The sequence below is a fragment of the Pecten maximus genome, chromosome 5 (genome assembly GCF_902652985.1).
Source record: "Pecten maximus chromosome 5, xPecMax1.1, whole genome shotgun sequence".
Classification (NCBI taxonomy): domain Eukaryota; kingdom Metazoa; phylum Mollusca; class Bivalvia; order Pectinida; family Pectinidae; genus Pecten; species Pecten maximus.
Genome location: NC_047019.1, coordinates 36,999,498 through 37,016,159, shown reverse-complemented (window position 1 = coordinate 37,016,159; position 16,662 = coordinate 36,999,498). Strand labels below are relative to the sequence as shown.

General features: G+C 33.6%; 1 protein-coding gene across 2 annotated transcripts in view; it reads right to left on the bottom strand.

Moving 5' to 3' along the window:
• Window positions 1-16,662, bottom strand: part of LOC117327943 (epithelial cell-transforming sequence 2 oncogene-like) — a 56,652-nt gene that overhangs the window by 20,417 nt on the left and 19,573 nt on the right. For both annotated transcript variants that reach the window (XM_033885195.1, XM_033885196.1), the window contains 2 exons: window positions 14,187-14,252; window positions 13,184-13,272 (listed from right to left, as the gene is read on the bottom strand). In XM_033885195.1, the coding sequence (XP_033741086.1) occupies window positions 13,184-13,272; window positions 14,187-14,252 (155 nt within the window). The remainder of the gene's footprint in view (window positions 1-13,183; window positions 13,273-14,186; window positions 14,253-16,662) is intronic.

The window sequence follows — 16,662 nt, the reverse complement described above, 5'->3', positions numbered from 1 at the left end:
TGTAGACACTGCATGTGCTGCATTAAATTTTCTTAGACCAGTCAGTGAGTATCAAAATGGTATGAAATAAACAATTTTCATATCAGATACAGCTGAAATAAATGAACAGTTAAATTCATTCATGTAATACAGAAAGCAAGTGTGATGAACAGTAGGATCTGTTATATACTTGAAGTGTGACACGTACCAGTCTTTCTAATACCAGTAATATATTATTCATGTACAAGAAGTATATACTTTTGTTAAATTTAAGGAGCAAATCTTGGGGTTGGAAGGGAGGTAACAATGTCATTGAAAAATGAATGATTAGCCTTTTTTAAATCGTAGTATAACTCCAAACTTATCTCTATAATTACACCTTTTTTATCTGTATTATAACTACAATTAATTTCTTTAGAAAATGAAAGGATTAGTTGAGAAGTAATCAAACAATCATAAAAAGGCAAGCTATCAAAATAATTGACCATCATATTTTGGGTGCAGAAGTCAAACCTTTACTGGTAGCTATACTGTATATAGTAAACCTTTACTGGTAGCTATATATAGTAAACCTTTACTGGTAGCTATATATAGTAAACCTTTACTGGTAGCTATATATAGTATAGCACATTTGTGGAGGATGGTAACAACATGGTGAGGATGATAGACTGCTATGGCGGATTTCTGATGTTTTCTTTTACCATCAAATTCAAATTTTATGTATATTTTTCAAATTTCATTAATACACTGTTAATTAGGACAAACAGTCAAACCTCAATGATTCGAACTTCGCTGATTTAAATTTCTCGCTGTATCAAACTTTTTGCTTGGTTCCGAATTTCCTTACTATATAACGCTACCAACGAACCTATGTATGATTCAAACTTCTACAAATCGAAGTTTTCGATGTATCAAACTTTTGTCATGGACCGTTAGCTATGATATTATAGGGTAATTGACATCTCATGATTCGAACAAAAAATTAACCTGTACTTTACTGGACAGGTGTTTATCGTGACCCCACGGCAAGACTTAAATTCACACCTCTTCCACAAACGCTCTTACTGACAATAGGGATAACGATAGCATGTGTTGTCTACTCCCGATCATGGGGTTAATTAATTACCAAGCCCAATTCATAGATTAAATGTGTATTTAGAAGCCATAGCATTTAATCACTCCGGTATAACATACCGTTAGATTTCCACCCCATTGAAATCAGCGGTCGGTGCGTAAATTTTACGGAACAGTAAAACAAGCCGATCAATTGTATACACACACAATAAGCGATGTCTTCACTCATACTCAAAGTGGCACGTTTCAAACTTATACATATAAATATCCATGTAACTCGATTATTTGTCATTCAATCATGCATTCTCCAACTGATCGGCATTCCGCATGCATATATATGCACATAATGTAAACACATGTCTTCAGCAGAAAAACGTTAACGTAAGTGTGCATTGTACTTCTTTTGCTTTATCTGTTAAACATGATATAATTGTTTTGTAAACGATACATAGCTTGTTTAATACAATTCTGAATTGCTGAAAAGTATATTTTTATCTTATTGTGTTTGAGGTAAATAATGTGAGCCTGACAGGCAACGTTCAACACGAAGACACCGAGGACATGTAACGTAACAGAGCCAGTAGCAAAAAAACATTGATCTATTGTCAACCATGAATAATTCGAAGTACCGCTTGAACTTCGAAACATCGAAGTTTGACAGTATGTGCCTCTAAGGTAAATTTTAACTCTCATGTAGAAGCCTCTCATACTGTCAGATATATATTAGCTTCCATCTTTGAAAATCCTTTTTTTTTTCAAATAATTTAAGGGTAACATATATATTCCATCAATAGACCTATGAAATGTGAAGCATAAGAAAAGAGATCCCACTATCAACATACTATTTGATCATACATGGCTATGACTTGATTCCATACTGGAAATTAAACAGTACAGTAGATGGGCATGAAGGCAGTATACATATACATGTACAAGCAGGGAGTCATATTCTACAACTGTATAATACAAAGATTTATCATACTTATTACTAGCACAGCTGCAATTAATATTTGAAATTTTTGCCTTCAAAATGAAGCAGTAAGGTTAGCTGACAATGACAGTGAAACCTCACTTAATGACCACCTCAGAATTATGACCACCCCACTATTACTACCGTAATTTTTCTCTATATGTCTTTGTATTTTTTCCACCCCACTATTACTACCGTAATTTTTCTCTATATGTCTTTGTATTTTTTTCACCCCACTATTACTGCCGTAATTTTTCTCTATATGTCTTTGTATTTTTTTCACCCTACTATTACTACCGTAATTTTTCTCTATATGTCTTTGTATTTTTTTCACCCCACTATTACTGCCGTAATTTTTCTCTATATGTCTTTGTATTTTTTTCACCCCACTATTACTACCGTAATTTTTCTCTATATGTCTTTGTATTTTTTTCACCCCACTATTACTGCCGTAATTTTTCTCTATATGTCTTTGTATTGGTTGCTAAGTAATGAGACGACCCAGATATTGTGTATTGCACCATGCACATTTGACAGTCCCAAAGACAATCATAATTAACATTAAATGACCCCATGATTGCGACCAGTCACCTATGGTCAAACTTACCTGGTATGCAGCAAGCCATGAACAGCTTTGCTGCATGTTCAGTGTTCGATCCTAAATTGTTATCTAAACATGCAGACTGCACCCTTTCCACTAGGTGACAAATAACCAAATTATCAGAATATCTGTCTGGGCTGGGAGGATGTTATTATCAATCTTTTATTTACTTAAGAAATAATTAACGATGATTCGTGTATTGTTGCAGGATATACAACAAGGACGAGGATATTTTGCAATTAGATTAATAACGAAGGCCACATGCCTGAGTTATTAATTAAAATTGCAAAATATTCGAGTCCGAGTTGTATATCCTGCAACAATACACGAGTCAAAGTTGATTATTTCTATTCTACCATGTACTGTTTAGTTCTGAGATCTACCTCTTCCTAATAGAAAGACGGCAAAGAATCCCCGGGAAATGTGTCGCTACATGGCTGTTACAATTCACAAGAAACGATAAGGCACGCATGCTAATGAATATTCAAAAGCTGACGTCAATCCCAAGCCAGTTGACGGCAACATTAAGAGAACATTCGGGGATGTCGGCCAGCAATTCATGTAGAAATGCTCTCCAAAGGTTGCCTGTGGAAATTGACCTTACAACATATTGTTTAACAAAGTCTGTTCTGCGTTGAAAGAAATTAACAATCTGGCAAATTTCTCCGATGTGAAATACACGGTCTCCGACGTTCAAACGTTTTGGCACCGCCATGTTTGTTTACAAATTAATGCACGATTTTGGAGGGGGAAAATTGTAACAGCCGTGACTCACGAGCGTGTATTATTGACACGAGAGTGGATTACTGGCAAATAATACACAGTTTTAAACCAATCAAAACTGGCGTTGCATAGCAAACGTGGTAGTTAATTAGAGATTTATCACTTTGAAATCCTGTTTTTCTTGTCCTTGCCAGCCCAGACTCAGAAACCGACTCGTTGTTTTACTGCTATATAACGTCATTGGAAATTGTCTTATATATTTTACAAATGCATCATGTTTTGCTTGGTCTTTTTTTGGTTAATTTAAAAGAGCTTGAAACTTTCTCTGTGATGTTGCGTTAAATGAATTTGTCAATTGGTCCGTGCTTATAATCATTGGGAATAACACACTTTGATACCAGTGAAGCAGTGGTGCAGTCTTTCAAACACATTAATAAGATCGCAAAGATTTTTATGTGACCATTCATTGCTTACATGATTTACAAAAAGAATACAGAATTAAAGATATTTATAGTAGATTAAAATACTGCATTTACTTATTTTTCAGGTAATAATAACAAGTATTTCAACACAAGATTTTTGTCTCAAGCGTGTGATTTGAATTATTAGTTGTGACAGTGTTTTTCTAATTTCTTGTATTTCATGTGACACAATCAATGTTTACCTAAGTATCTAAACACTATATTGCCAGAGTTCATATAAATACATTATGTATTGCATTTGACATTTTATGGCTATTTAATGACTATGTCAAGAATATGAAAATTTAATATGCATTTTGAAAATTACTATAAATATAAAGGCATTGCATTATTTGAATTATTTACCAAAATAATTATCTAACTTGTATTGTGTTTTTGTTTTTATTGAAGTCAAAGGAGGTATATATAAACTAGTACTACATTCATTCATTGAACTGTTTTACATACCGTATTTGACCTAATAAGGGCGCCCCTACCTTTTTTGCAAGGAAATAAATCTTTGACTGAGTGTCAAAATGGTGTTCAAAAGTAATAATTCATGTGAAATCTTTTTCTGCTTGATGTGTTCAATTTTCTTCAGTAAATTAAGTAACTGGAACACAAGTTTCGCCACATTTTGTCTATTCCTACAAATGACATGTCAATGCAAAGAGCACCCGAAACTAAACACACATACAAATAATAACTTACCATCTTTATTTGAAGATGAAGTAAAAGACTTCATTCTTGTTGATAAATAAATTTTGTTCAGAACAGAAAGCTAGTAAGAGACATTGTAAATCAATTATTAGGCCAAAGAAAGCGATGTCTGATATGATCTGGGAAATCACCTGTGCCTATAAAAAGAACACAAAAGAGTTCCATTTGAACATAAATGGTGGAACACACGTTCTCTAGTCTAAAGATCAGCTGGCATGGTTTACAAGTTTACAGGAATATTCAAGTGATGTTTAAGCTTAATATATGATAATGAATAGATATCTTCATCTGGAATATTTTTATGACTGAATATTTTACCGTTTTCACAGCCTTGGGTATTCTGCTATAAGGTATAGTCTGGTTTCATAAAACTTCAGAATAACTAATCTTAATAAGAGCGGCCACCACTGTCAATTACCCGCGCCCTGCGCCCTTATTAGGTCAAATACGGTACATTATAGTTAAATGGATTATCCAAAATAAACCTTCAAACTACAATGAGTATAGATCTGTACTCATGATATAGCAATCTAGACTATAATCAGGATCTAATTATTCTTAAATTTAATTTTCAATTAGAGATAATTACTAAAATTTTCCTTTTCCTTTAAAAAAACTAAAAATATGCTTGTGAAACATGTATACCCCATTACGACTTTGAGGGAAAATGAAGCTATAAGGTCATGCAAATTAAAATACCATTTGATAAGAGCCAGCAAGCAAAACTGTTTTAATTTAAATTTTTAAATTTTTAAAAGTCCACACAAATGCATGTTTTCAATAGATTACTTCATGAATTGACACTGCAAATAAACTTTTGACACTTTTGAGTCCTAGAGCATATTTGGTTGTCACTGATTTATCCAATTCTATTTTTAGTAACAGTGACCTTGTTTTTTAATTCCAAGTCATCATTGTGATGCAAAGTCTGAAAAGAGGTTATGATTTTGAAAATGAGTGAATTAAGTTTCAAAAGAATTAGGTACAAAATCTGTTTTGATGTCCCATTTACCTGGTACACTTGTATATCTGCCTTTAAGCGGTGTACATAATGTCCTTAACAGGTACGCGTACGACCTTACCTATGGGTTAAATCCCAGCTATATATATATATCCTACTCATCATGCTGGGATAATCAACCTGAATCATTTATATTGTTTAATTATTAAACTTTTTCTTTCTTCACCAGTCCAATGTGTGTGTGTTTAAAGTTACAGAAAACTTTGAACCAATTACTTGCAACCTGGAGGGAACCAAAAATTTAGATGTGCGTCATTTTGTGTTATATTATTATGTTGCTTGCTACACACCTCATGAACGAAAGGCAAGCCCCATAAAAAACTAGTCAGGCAACGGGGTGAAACCAAAGGCAAATTTGGGTAATTTTGGAATGTTTGCATTATTAACAAAATAATAAAACTCTGATCAGCTGATCTAGAATCAGCTGTTCAGCTGATCTATCATTGCCAGGCAGAATTCGTGACTCACACAATCAATTTCTCTGGGCTTTGACAGCCCGGTTAAATCAGCTGCTATTAATACTCCTTCACGTATGTTATATCCATGGCAGAATCAGCTGATTTTTACCTGTGTAGATGGTACCTACACCTGTATGACCTTTAACCTCCAAGGTCTACCTAGACAAAGGCAGTAAAACATTTCTCCTAGTCAGCACATTTGTTAATACTGTCCCTGGCCTGCCTCTAAAATCTCTGCAACCCCCATCGTTACTATGTGTTCATTTATACAATAAACGAGATATACAGTTAAATCTCACTTAGTCGTATTCAGTTTTCTTGGTTACCCTAATTCTTTTTTTATCTATATTATGAATAAATTGTTGTACATGACATTATGAAATGATTTCATATGAGAAAATCTTTTCAATTGATCAATTTATAACAAAGAAAAAATTAAAAAGGTTATGAGAATTAAAGGTAGTGTGAATGGGATTTATTCAAAAAATTACGACGAGATATAGATTACGCACATCTACAATGTATAAGGATTATTGTCATGAAGTTTCGTTGAAATCAGATAAGTAGTTTAGGAGAAGTAGCCGGTACATCGTTGCGTCAAACTCGCCCAAAAAACTAAGTTTTGTGCCCTGGTTACCATGGTAACCAAAATATTATGACGTGATATAGATTACGCACACCTACAATGTATAAGGATTATTGTCATGAAAAACTAAGTTCTGTGCCCTGGTTACCATGGTAACTAAAATATTACGACATGATATAGATTACGCACATCTACAATGTATAAGGATTATTGTCATGAAGTTTCGTTGAAATCGGATCAGTAGTTTAGGAGGAGTAGCCGGTACATCGTTGTGTCTACAGACGGACAACCTGATTCCAGTATACCCCCCCTAACTTCGCTGCGGGGGTATAATAACAATAAACAAATGATACCATTGTGCTAAATAATTTTTTCTTTGTTTCATATTTTGAGAATTCAGAAAAACTATAGCTCCCTTTCATATAAGCTTCCAACAGCGACTGCATACACATTTTTCAAGTAGTAATATATATCTGGAGGAAGATTTTGCAAAATTCTAATCGTTCAAGTTATATTGTTACCCAAAGTCATAATGTAGTGAACAAATAAAACCTTTAAATCCCATGTAGGTAAAGTACCAGTAGGTGGAATTGTACACCCCTACCGAGGAGTTACGAGTTAGGAGTTACGATCCTGTCGGAGCCAGGATTTCCCTACTCTATCCTGGGATGACATCTCAGTCTAACACCTAATATAGCTGTCTCACAAACAGCTTCATACAAAATTGTAATAACCACATATATATTTTCTAGACAACAGAAACCGTAGATCATCTGTTATTTATTCAGATCACGCCATTTATCAGCCTAGATGTATTTCTGGACGTGATGCAACCTGATTTACACAGCGATATACAGAAGTGACTGTACACATGTGCCTTAATATTTTACAGGTACACATAAGAATATACTCCTAAATAGCACTATCAAGGTCAGTTGTTTTCAGACCTGACAACAGGTGTGGCAGAGATTTGTGCTCTGTTTTAATAAATGGTTTCCAGATGTTTAAAGGTTGCTGAAGTTAATCAGAAGCAAGAACAACAAGTTTATTTGAATATTTTCTACAGATAAAAAGATCCAGCGCATCATATTTTACGATTTTAAAGTACACTTTGATGGCTTAAATCGTGAGGTCATTGGCTATGTGGAGCGAGGTGAAAGGTCAGGGGTTAGGATGATGGCACCTGTGTGTCTATGGGTCAATGATGATGTATTACAGACCCCTGACAATAGTCATATCCTACTAATTAGTGTCTGATACACATTGTTCCCTACGTTTATCCCCCACTGTACCAGTATATCTGTCCTTTATATGATTCTACACCTATATAGGCACCCAAACACTTGTCTGTGTAAAACAAAAATACTGCATCTTTTTTCAAATGTTTGCTGAAAAAAAATCTCTCGGCAGTATTCCAAAATAAAAAGAAGTCACTTCAATAGAATATCAAAATGAAAGAAATCATTTTGTTTTTCTTCAAATCCCATCTTTAACAGAAACAGTTACCTTTGCCAGCTTTTTCCAAAAACATTATTTTAATTGGTAACTGTAAAACAAAAAAAAACCTTTGATTTTTGTATAAATTCTACAGGTTTTTTTTAAACTGAGGAGTGACTTTTGGCAGCAACAGGCTATTACCAATATCTCTACGATGGAGGTATGAAACAGATTTTCCCTTTGTACAGATAAATGTGTGTTTATTATCCAAGCCATGGTAAGCACCAGCCAAACAGACTCAAGTTTCATACTATTTCTGTAAATCAATTTCATCCTCTTACATATGTAGATAATCTGAGTGTGAAATGATTTTATCTTAAAATAAGAATTAATTTGTTCATACCATAATTCAAATGAAAATATGTTTAAAATTTCACAGATAACAAGGTTAATTAAAAGGTACATTTAGGGAATTATCTTGTACCGGTCATATTATGACAATGCTTTTAAAAAACATACTAGCTGGCACTTTATTTACTGGGGATAAAAAAACCTGTTATTATCATTACATAGGATTGGTAAGAATGGATTATCTAAGTCAGTGGTCGATAAAGTCAGTGGTTGGTAAAGTCGGTGGTCGGTCAAGTCAGTGGTCGGTAAAGTCAGTATCAGCAGTGACATGTAATGTGTCATGGTTTTGGTGGATATAGTCGGATGTTACAGAATGTTGTTAAAGTAATTATAGTCAGTGGTTGATAAAAATCAGTGGTCTGTAAAGTCAGTGGTTGATAAAGATAGTGGTCAATAAAGTCAGTGGTTGATAAGATAGTGGTCAATAAAGTCAGTGGTTGATAAAGATAGTGGTCAATAAAGTCAGTGGTTGATAAAGATAGTGGTTGATAAAATCAGTGGTCGGTGAATTCAGTGGTCAGTAAAGTCAGTGGTTGATGAAGTCAGAGGTCGGTAAAGTCAGTGGTTGATAAAGTCAGTGGTTGATAAAGATAGTGGTCTGTAAAGTCAGTGGTCGGTAAAGTGAGTGGTCGGTAAAGTGAGTTGTCGATAAAGTCAGTGGTCGGTAAAGTGAGTGGTCGGTTAAGTGAGTGGTTGATAAAGATAATGGTTGGTAAAGTGAGTGGTCGGTAAAGTGAGTGGTCGGTAAAGTGAGTGGTCGGTAAAGTCAGTGGTTGATAAAGTCAGTGGTTGAAAAAGTCAGTGGTTGATAAAGATAGTGGTTGATAAAGACAGTGGTTGATCATCGATAGTGGTTGATAAAGACAGTGGTCCGTAACGTCAGTGGTTGATAAAGTCAGGTTTCACTGTAAAGATATTAGTTATCAGTACAAGGGATAAAACTGAAAAAGCTACTCATGAATTTCCTTCTTCCTGCTGAATACCAATGTTATGAAGGAAAGTAATTAAGACAACAATGTAAACAATGTATTTAGTGTTATGTTTAATAATGTTGATGTTGGCCAGAAAAAAGTATCACAGCAGGAAAAATTAGGTCGTTAGTCTTCTCCAGTACATTATACACATATCACAACTGATATTCTGTGCTTTACACAGATACCTCCAACAGGATGCTGCAATATTTTAAAAGTACGCAAAACATCTTTTTATAGTACTGATGACTTATTTTCAAAGCTTGATTTGTTTTATAGACATTCTGTTTTGTTTAAAGTTCAAGAAACATAAGTGTGTATGAAACTGATCACTATTCCGTTCATTACATTGTACTCAGCAAAAACACCAAGAAAAAACACACAATTTATGATAATTGAATTTTTGTCACTTTGCCATTCTGTGTAGGAGAATTTCAAACAACTTTCAACATTACTTTGTCCCAGACACGATAATTGAAAACAGAAGAGGATCTTATTAAGAAATTCCTGATCAGCCCCTGTGATAACGCTCCGTGTATCAGTAGACAGTCGAGGGTAGAGGAAATCAACAACACTTCCACTTATGCCTTTTCATTTCAAAATGAAAAAAAAAAGAAAATGCTAGTATATCACCAGTATTGATCTGCTCACCAGGCATAGTTTTATATAACACTGTCTATGCATCTTTATTGGGCAGAATAAGCAATAATAAGGCATTTTACAGTTCATTAAATGGCAAGCAGCACATACGTCTACATTTTTCATCTGAAATGCTTCCAAATTTCAGCTATGCAGCCGATGATGTCAAAAGAAAAAGTGCAGTCTAATTTTAGATTATTAGTCAGCTGGTTGCCACATTGGAGGACTTGGCTAAGGGGAGATAATCAAACCTTGTATATACAAGTACCTTTTTCATCAGGTATCTGAATGCATAATGGAAAATGTTTCACAATAAAAATTTCATAATGGCAAAGCTTTTAACTTTTTTCCCCATTAATCTAGCAATTATAACACATTATAAATGTGACATATTCATATAAAATCTATAATTGAAAACAAATATACAATAGGACAAAAATACTTTTTGACACTAATGTAGTAGAAATGGCTGTATATTCTATATGAGACACCTGTTAATTTGGTATAATTTAAAGTGTCTGTACACATGGAGCCATACACACAACAAAACGAAATAAAACTTTTAATGAATTTTGAAAACTTCTTAAAAGAGTAAATAAAACTACAAGAAAACATGAAGCTATGAGATACTTGTTTCTCCCACCTTATTGCCTCGTACATACTTATTTCCTGAAAATAATTGATGGAATTTTCAAGGAATTTCTTAGATGTAAGCAGGTCAAAGCCAGTTCTCAGAAGAAAGATAACAGAGCTCTTATAGCCTTTTGGTTATAAAATACAGTTATTATTTTTTATTAACTCAAAAGCTTTAAAACAGTCCTTCATTATCAAAGAGTGACATCAGATTGGCCCAGTTGGTTAGGTATTTCATTCTGGGTCATAGAAACATGTCAAGCTCCGGTGATATAATATACATATCCAAACACTTTCTCATGTTATGAAAAATAAAACCCACTTCATACCAAAAGGCACCACTACGGCAATGTATGTACTAGGTTTTGTGACGTTATCATTAACAGTTTTTGGTTATGAAAAGAAATAACAGTAAAGCAGAAACATGGACAGATGGACACGCGGACAGCGCCCAATTTAAAACGGTGATGTAGACAAATATCTCAACCCTTTGGCAAATGCATTTCCTGGGGATAAATAAGGTGTGGCACTATGATTGACAGACACTGAACACTTTCAATGTTTAAGTCACAAATAAAGAATAATTTTGGATTTAAATTAGATGCTCCAATAAATGTTGAAGAGATCATAACATGCAGAAATTGTTTGTTTACCAATATATTAATTAATATATGTACAAAAATGGCAGCATGTCAAATGTGGTAATATATATTAAATGTAATACTGTATGTATCGTGAAACATATATCATGAAACATGTATCAAAAGAAATATTGTATTCTGTCATGTGAGAGTTCTGGTATTAATTAAAGAGGATAACAAGATAATGAGGATGTAATATATTGATTTTAGCATAAAAATATATAATCTTTTTGGATCAAATGACAAAGGCTGTCGGTGACTCATGTAACAACAGCTGTTGTACTAGTAAACATATACGGTGTTGTATATCAGCCACACAGGGTTATAGAGCTCATCTTCTTTAGTAAATCTTAATTACACTAAAGACTTCTCTCCCAAACTCTTCAACACTCCTCTCTCTTAAACCTCCCTCCCAGGTAAACCCACAAACACTCAACACTCCCTTCCCCCAGAGTTTTGTCATTATGATTTTTTGTTCAGGAGAAGTAGAGAAAACATCATTTTCAAGATGGCCACCATACTTGGGCAACCATTTTGAATCTGGCGCATGCCCAACTTTCTTTTTTGACAAGCCACTGACCTTGACCCTGAGAAACGTCAAGAGTCCGAGATAGAAATACAATTGAATGTTAGGGTTAGACAGCTATCTGACTAAAATGTGGTCTCGAGACCTCAGGAAACTCAGTTACATATTACAGATATGTAGAAGAAACCAATTTTCACCTTTAAGTTATTACGATACAGACTTTTTTTCAGAAAAATTGGACAATTTAACTGCAATCAATAATCATCCTTCACTGAAACATTTTAAATGTCTAAGAGAAATAAACTGTTTTGTATTATATTTCAATCAATTTAATTTTTTGAAGATTATAAACTTGATTATTTTATCAATTCTATTTGATTTAATTAATCTTAATCTAGATTCATTATTGAATTTGAATTTCAACTATAATTTGAACTGATTGTATTACATGATTTTTTTTAATTATAATGACTTTGGCTAAATATATGGATGCTTTCTTGAACCTCACTGTCAAAGACTAGACTGGAAACTGCACCCAAGGACAACATCAGTACTATCTCACTCGAAAGGACAATTTATTTTTATATGTTTTTTTTTTTACAAATCAGATTCTCAAATTGACTCTTCAGAATATACCACATACAAACCCCACTGAACAGTGAACATATTATTTTCATGTTGCACAAAATTTGCATTGTTATTTTAAAAGTGACTTTTGTCAGCCATATTGCTAAATTATGAAATGTGTATTATAATGTGAGACTATGCCATACAAGTCACACATATGTATGCCTTGTATTGCTCCTTGGTGAGATACATCTTATTATCATAGGGAAGATAGAGCCAACGCCAGTCCAGGTAGGTGGGTTCTTCAGCGGGGTGCTTCACTTGAACTTGGATACACAAGGTATGCAGGGCGATTAACAAAGTATATAAATATAAAGTAGGGAAAATTAATCGCAACAAGGACAAGTGTCACTTGTCCTTGTTGCGATTAATTTCCCCTACTTTATTATCATTAACATGGGAAAATGTTGATATCAACAATAAGCAAAACATTAGTAACAGACAGTATAAAACATAAATATAAACAATAGCCATCAAAACAGGGACCATATTGAGCTCAGAAGATTCCAGCTATGAATGTAGTGAGAGTAAAACCAATTACTGCTTGTGTGGGTGTCTCCTAACATAATCAGGACAAGACAAATATATACACTGAAAAAATCTCATATTTCTTAGTGTCTTCAAATTTCTATTGATACTAAAATCTACTGACACTGCTGCAGTAGGGTCCCTCTAGTAAAATCAGCTAGGTCTATCATTCCTTACCTCAGCTCAGGAACCATTGTCTTGGCTGGAGGTCGAAGATTGGCAACATCCTGCTGTTTGATAAGGTAGCGATTGGATTCAAGGAGACTCTGAAAAACCATGAAGATTTTTACATTTGGAAAGTTTGCTTTCATATCTATCATATCACACTTTATATTACATTAAAAAAAACAACCAAAAAGCAAAAAACAACACTTGACGATATTGACAAGCTGAAATAATATGTGATAAACATTTGACAAATAAAACAAATCTTAATTGAATTAAGGAAATTCAGTTAAGAGTATTACCATGACAAGAATTCCACAGAAGTGGATGAGTCAACTGCACAGAAAGTTGGGTGATTACAAGAATTGTGACAAGGAAACATTTTCTATTTTTAGTAAGTGACCTTGACCTATGACCTTTTGAACTGCAAAGCAATCCAATCCGAAAGTGAGCACTTTTGGTAAGGATGACCTGCTTGAAGTTTGATCTATCTAAGGTTACTTGAGTTATCGAACAGATACAAATATTCTATTTTAGTAAGCGGCTTTGATCTTTGATCTTCGGATATGGAAAGAAATCCCAAGCAAGCACTTCTGGTAATGAAGATCTGCATGAAGTTTGAGTTTGATCGGCCCAAGGGAACTGGAGTTACCGCATGTCAACAAATTTTCTAGTTTTAGCAAAAGTGACCTTGACCTTTGACCTTCGGACTTGGAAAGTAATCTCAAGCAAGCACTTTTGGTAAGGAAGAACTGTGTGAGGTTTGAGTTTGATCAGCCGAAGGGTACTTGAGTTATCGCATGGAAACCTCTGTGCGGACGATGACGCAGCTAACATTGTGATACCTATATATGTCGCCTGCCTTTTGCAGGCGACAAACAACAACTCTTTCCTATAGTTTTAGAATAAAACTTCTAACAATTAATGAAACACTTATATAGTGCTGAGCCAGTGTTTCTCAGCGAATTTCCATATTTTATTATTTTCTTTCATATTATTAAGGAGAGTTACTTACTGGTGAGTTGAGAATAGACTTCTGTAACATAATCATGGTCCTATCTCTCTCCAGTCTCTGCTTTGTCTGAAACAAAATATTAAGCATACCAATTGAAGTAAGATTTCTGAAAATATGCACAAGTTGGTGTAATCACACAGAAAAATATCTCTTACAATGTATACAAATTAATAACTCCCATTGTGGTATGTATGTAATATCTATCTTGTGGTATGTATGTAATATCTACCTTGTGGTATGTATATAATATCTACCTTGTGGTATGTATGTAATATCTACCTTGTGGTATGTATATAATATCTACCATGTGGTATGTATGTAATATCTACCTTGTGGTATGTATGTAATATCTACCTTGTGATATGTAATATCTACCTTGTGGTATGTATGTAATATCTACCTTGTGGTATGTATGTAATATCTACCTTGTGGTATGTAATATCTACCTTGTGGTATGTATGTAATATCTACCTTGTGGTATGTATGTAATATCTACCTTGTGGTATGTATATAATATCTACCTTGTGGTATGTATGTAATATCTACCTTGTGGTATGTATGTAATATCTACCTTGTGGTATGTAATATCTACCTTGTGGTATGTATGTAATATCTACCTTGTGGTATGTATATAATATCTACCTTGTGGTATGTAATATCTACCTTGTGGTATGTATATAATATCTACCTTGTGGTATGTATGTAATATCTACCTTGTGGTATGTATGTAATATCTACCTTGTGGTATGTAATATCTACCTTGTGGTATGTATGTAATATCTACCTTGTGGTATGTATATAATATCTACCTTGTGGTATGTATGTAATATCTACCTTGTGGTATGTAATATCTACCTTGTGGTATGTAATATCTACCTTGTGGTATGTAATATCTACCTTGTGGTATGTATGTAATATCTACCTTGTGGTATGTATATAATATCTACCTTGTGGTATGTAATATCTACCTTGTGGTATGTATGTAATATCTACCTTGTGGTATGTATATAATATCTACCTTGTGGTATGTAATATCTACCTTGTGGTATGTATATAATATCTACCTTGTGGTATGTATATAATATCTACCTTGTGGTATGTATGTAATATCTACCTTGTGGTATATAATATCTACCTTGTGGTATGTAATATCTACCTTGTGGTATGTAATATCTACCTTGTGATATGTATGTAATATCTACCTTGTGGTATGTATATAATATCTACCTTGTGGTATGTATATAATATCTACCTTGTGGTATATAATATCTACCGTGTGGTATGTATGTAATATCTACCTTGTGGTATGTATATAATATCTACCTTGTGGTATATAATATCTACCTTGTGGTATGTATGTAATATCTACCTTGTGGTATGTATATAATATCTACCTTGTGGTATGTAATATCTACCTTGTGGTATGTATATAATATCTACCTTGTGGTATGTATATAATATCTACCTTGTGGTATGTATATAATATCTACCTTGTGGTATATAATATCTACCGTGTGGTATGTATGTAATATCTACCTTGTGGTATGTATGTAATATCTACCTTGTGGTGCGTATGTAATATCTACCTTGTGGTATGTATATAATATCTACCTTGTGGTATGTGTGTAATATCTACCTTGTGGTGTGTATGTAATATCTACCTTGTGGTATGTATATAATATCTACCTTGTGGTATGTGTGTAATATCTACCTTGTGGTATGTATGTAATATCTACCTTGTGGTATGTATATAATATTTACCTTGTGGTATGTGTGTAATATCTACCTTGTGGTATGTATATAATATCTACCTTGTGGTGTGTATGTAATATCTACCTTGTGGTATGTATATAATATCTACCTTGTGGTATGTATATAATATCTACCTTGTGGTATGTGTGTAATATCTACCTTGTGGTATGTATATAATATCTACCTTGTGGTATGTAATATCTACCTTGTGGTTTGTATGTAATATCTACCTTGTGGTATGTAATATCTACCTTGTGGTATGTATATAATATCTACCTTGTGGTATGTATGTAATATCTACCTTGTGGTATGTAATATCTACCTTGTGGTATGTAATATCTACCTTGTGGTATGTAATATCTACCTTGTGGTATGTATGTAATATCTACCTTGTGGTATGTATATAATATCTACCTTGTGGTATGTAATATCTACCTTGTGGTATGTATGTAATATCTACCTTGTGGTATGTATATAATATCTACCTTGTGGTATGTAATATCTACCTTGTGGTATGTATATAATATCTACCTTGTGGTATGTATATAATATCTACCTTGTGGTATGTATGTAATATCTACCTTGTGGTATATAATATCTACCTTGTGGTATGTAATATCTACCTTGTGGTATGTAATATCTACCTTGTGATATGTATGTAATATCTACCTTGTGGTATGTATATAATATCTACCTTGTGGTATGTATATAATATCTACCTTGT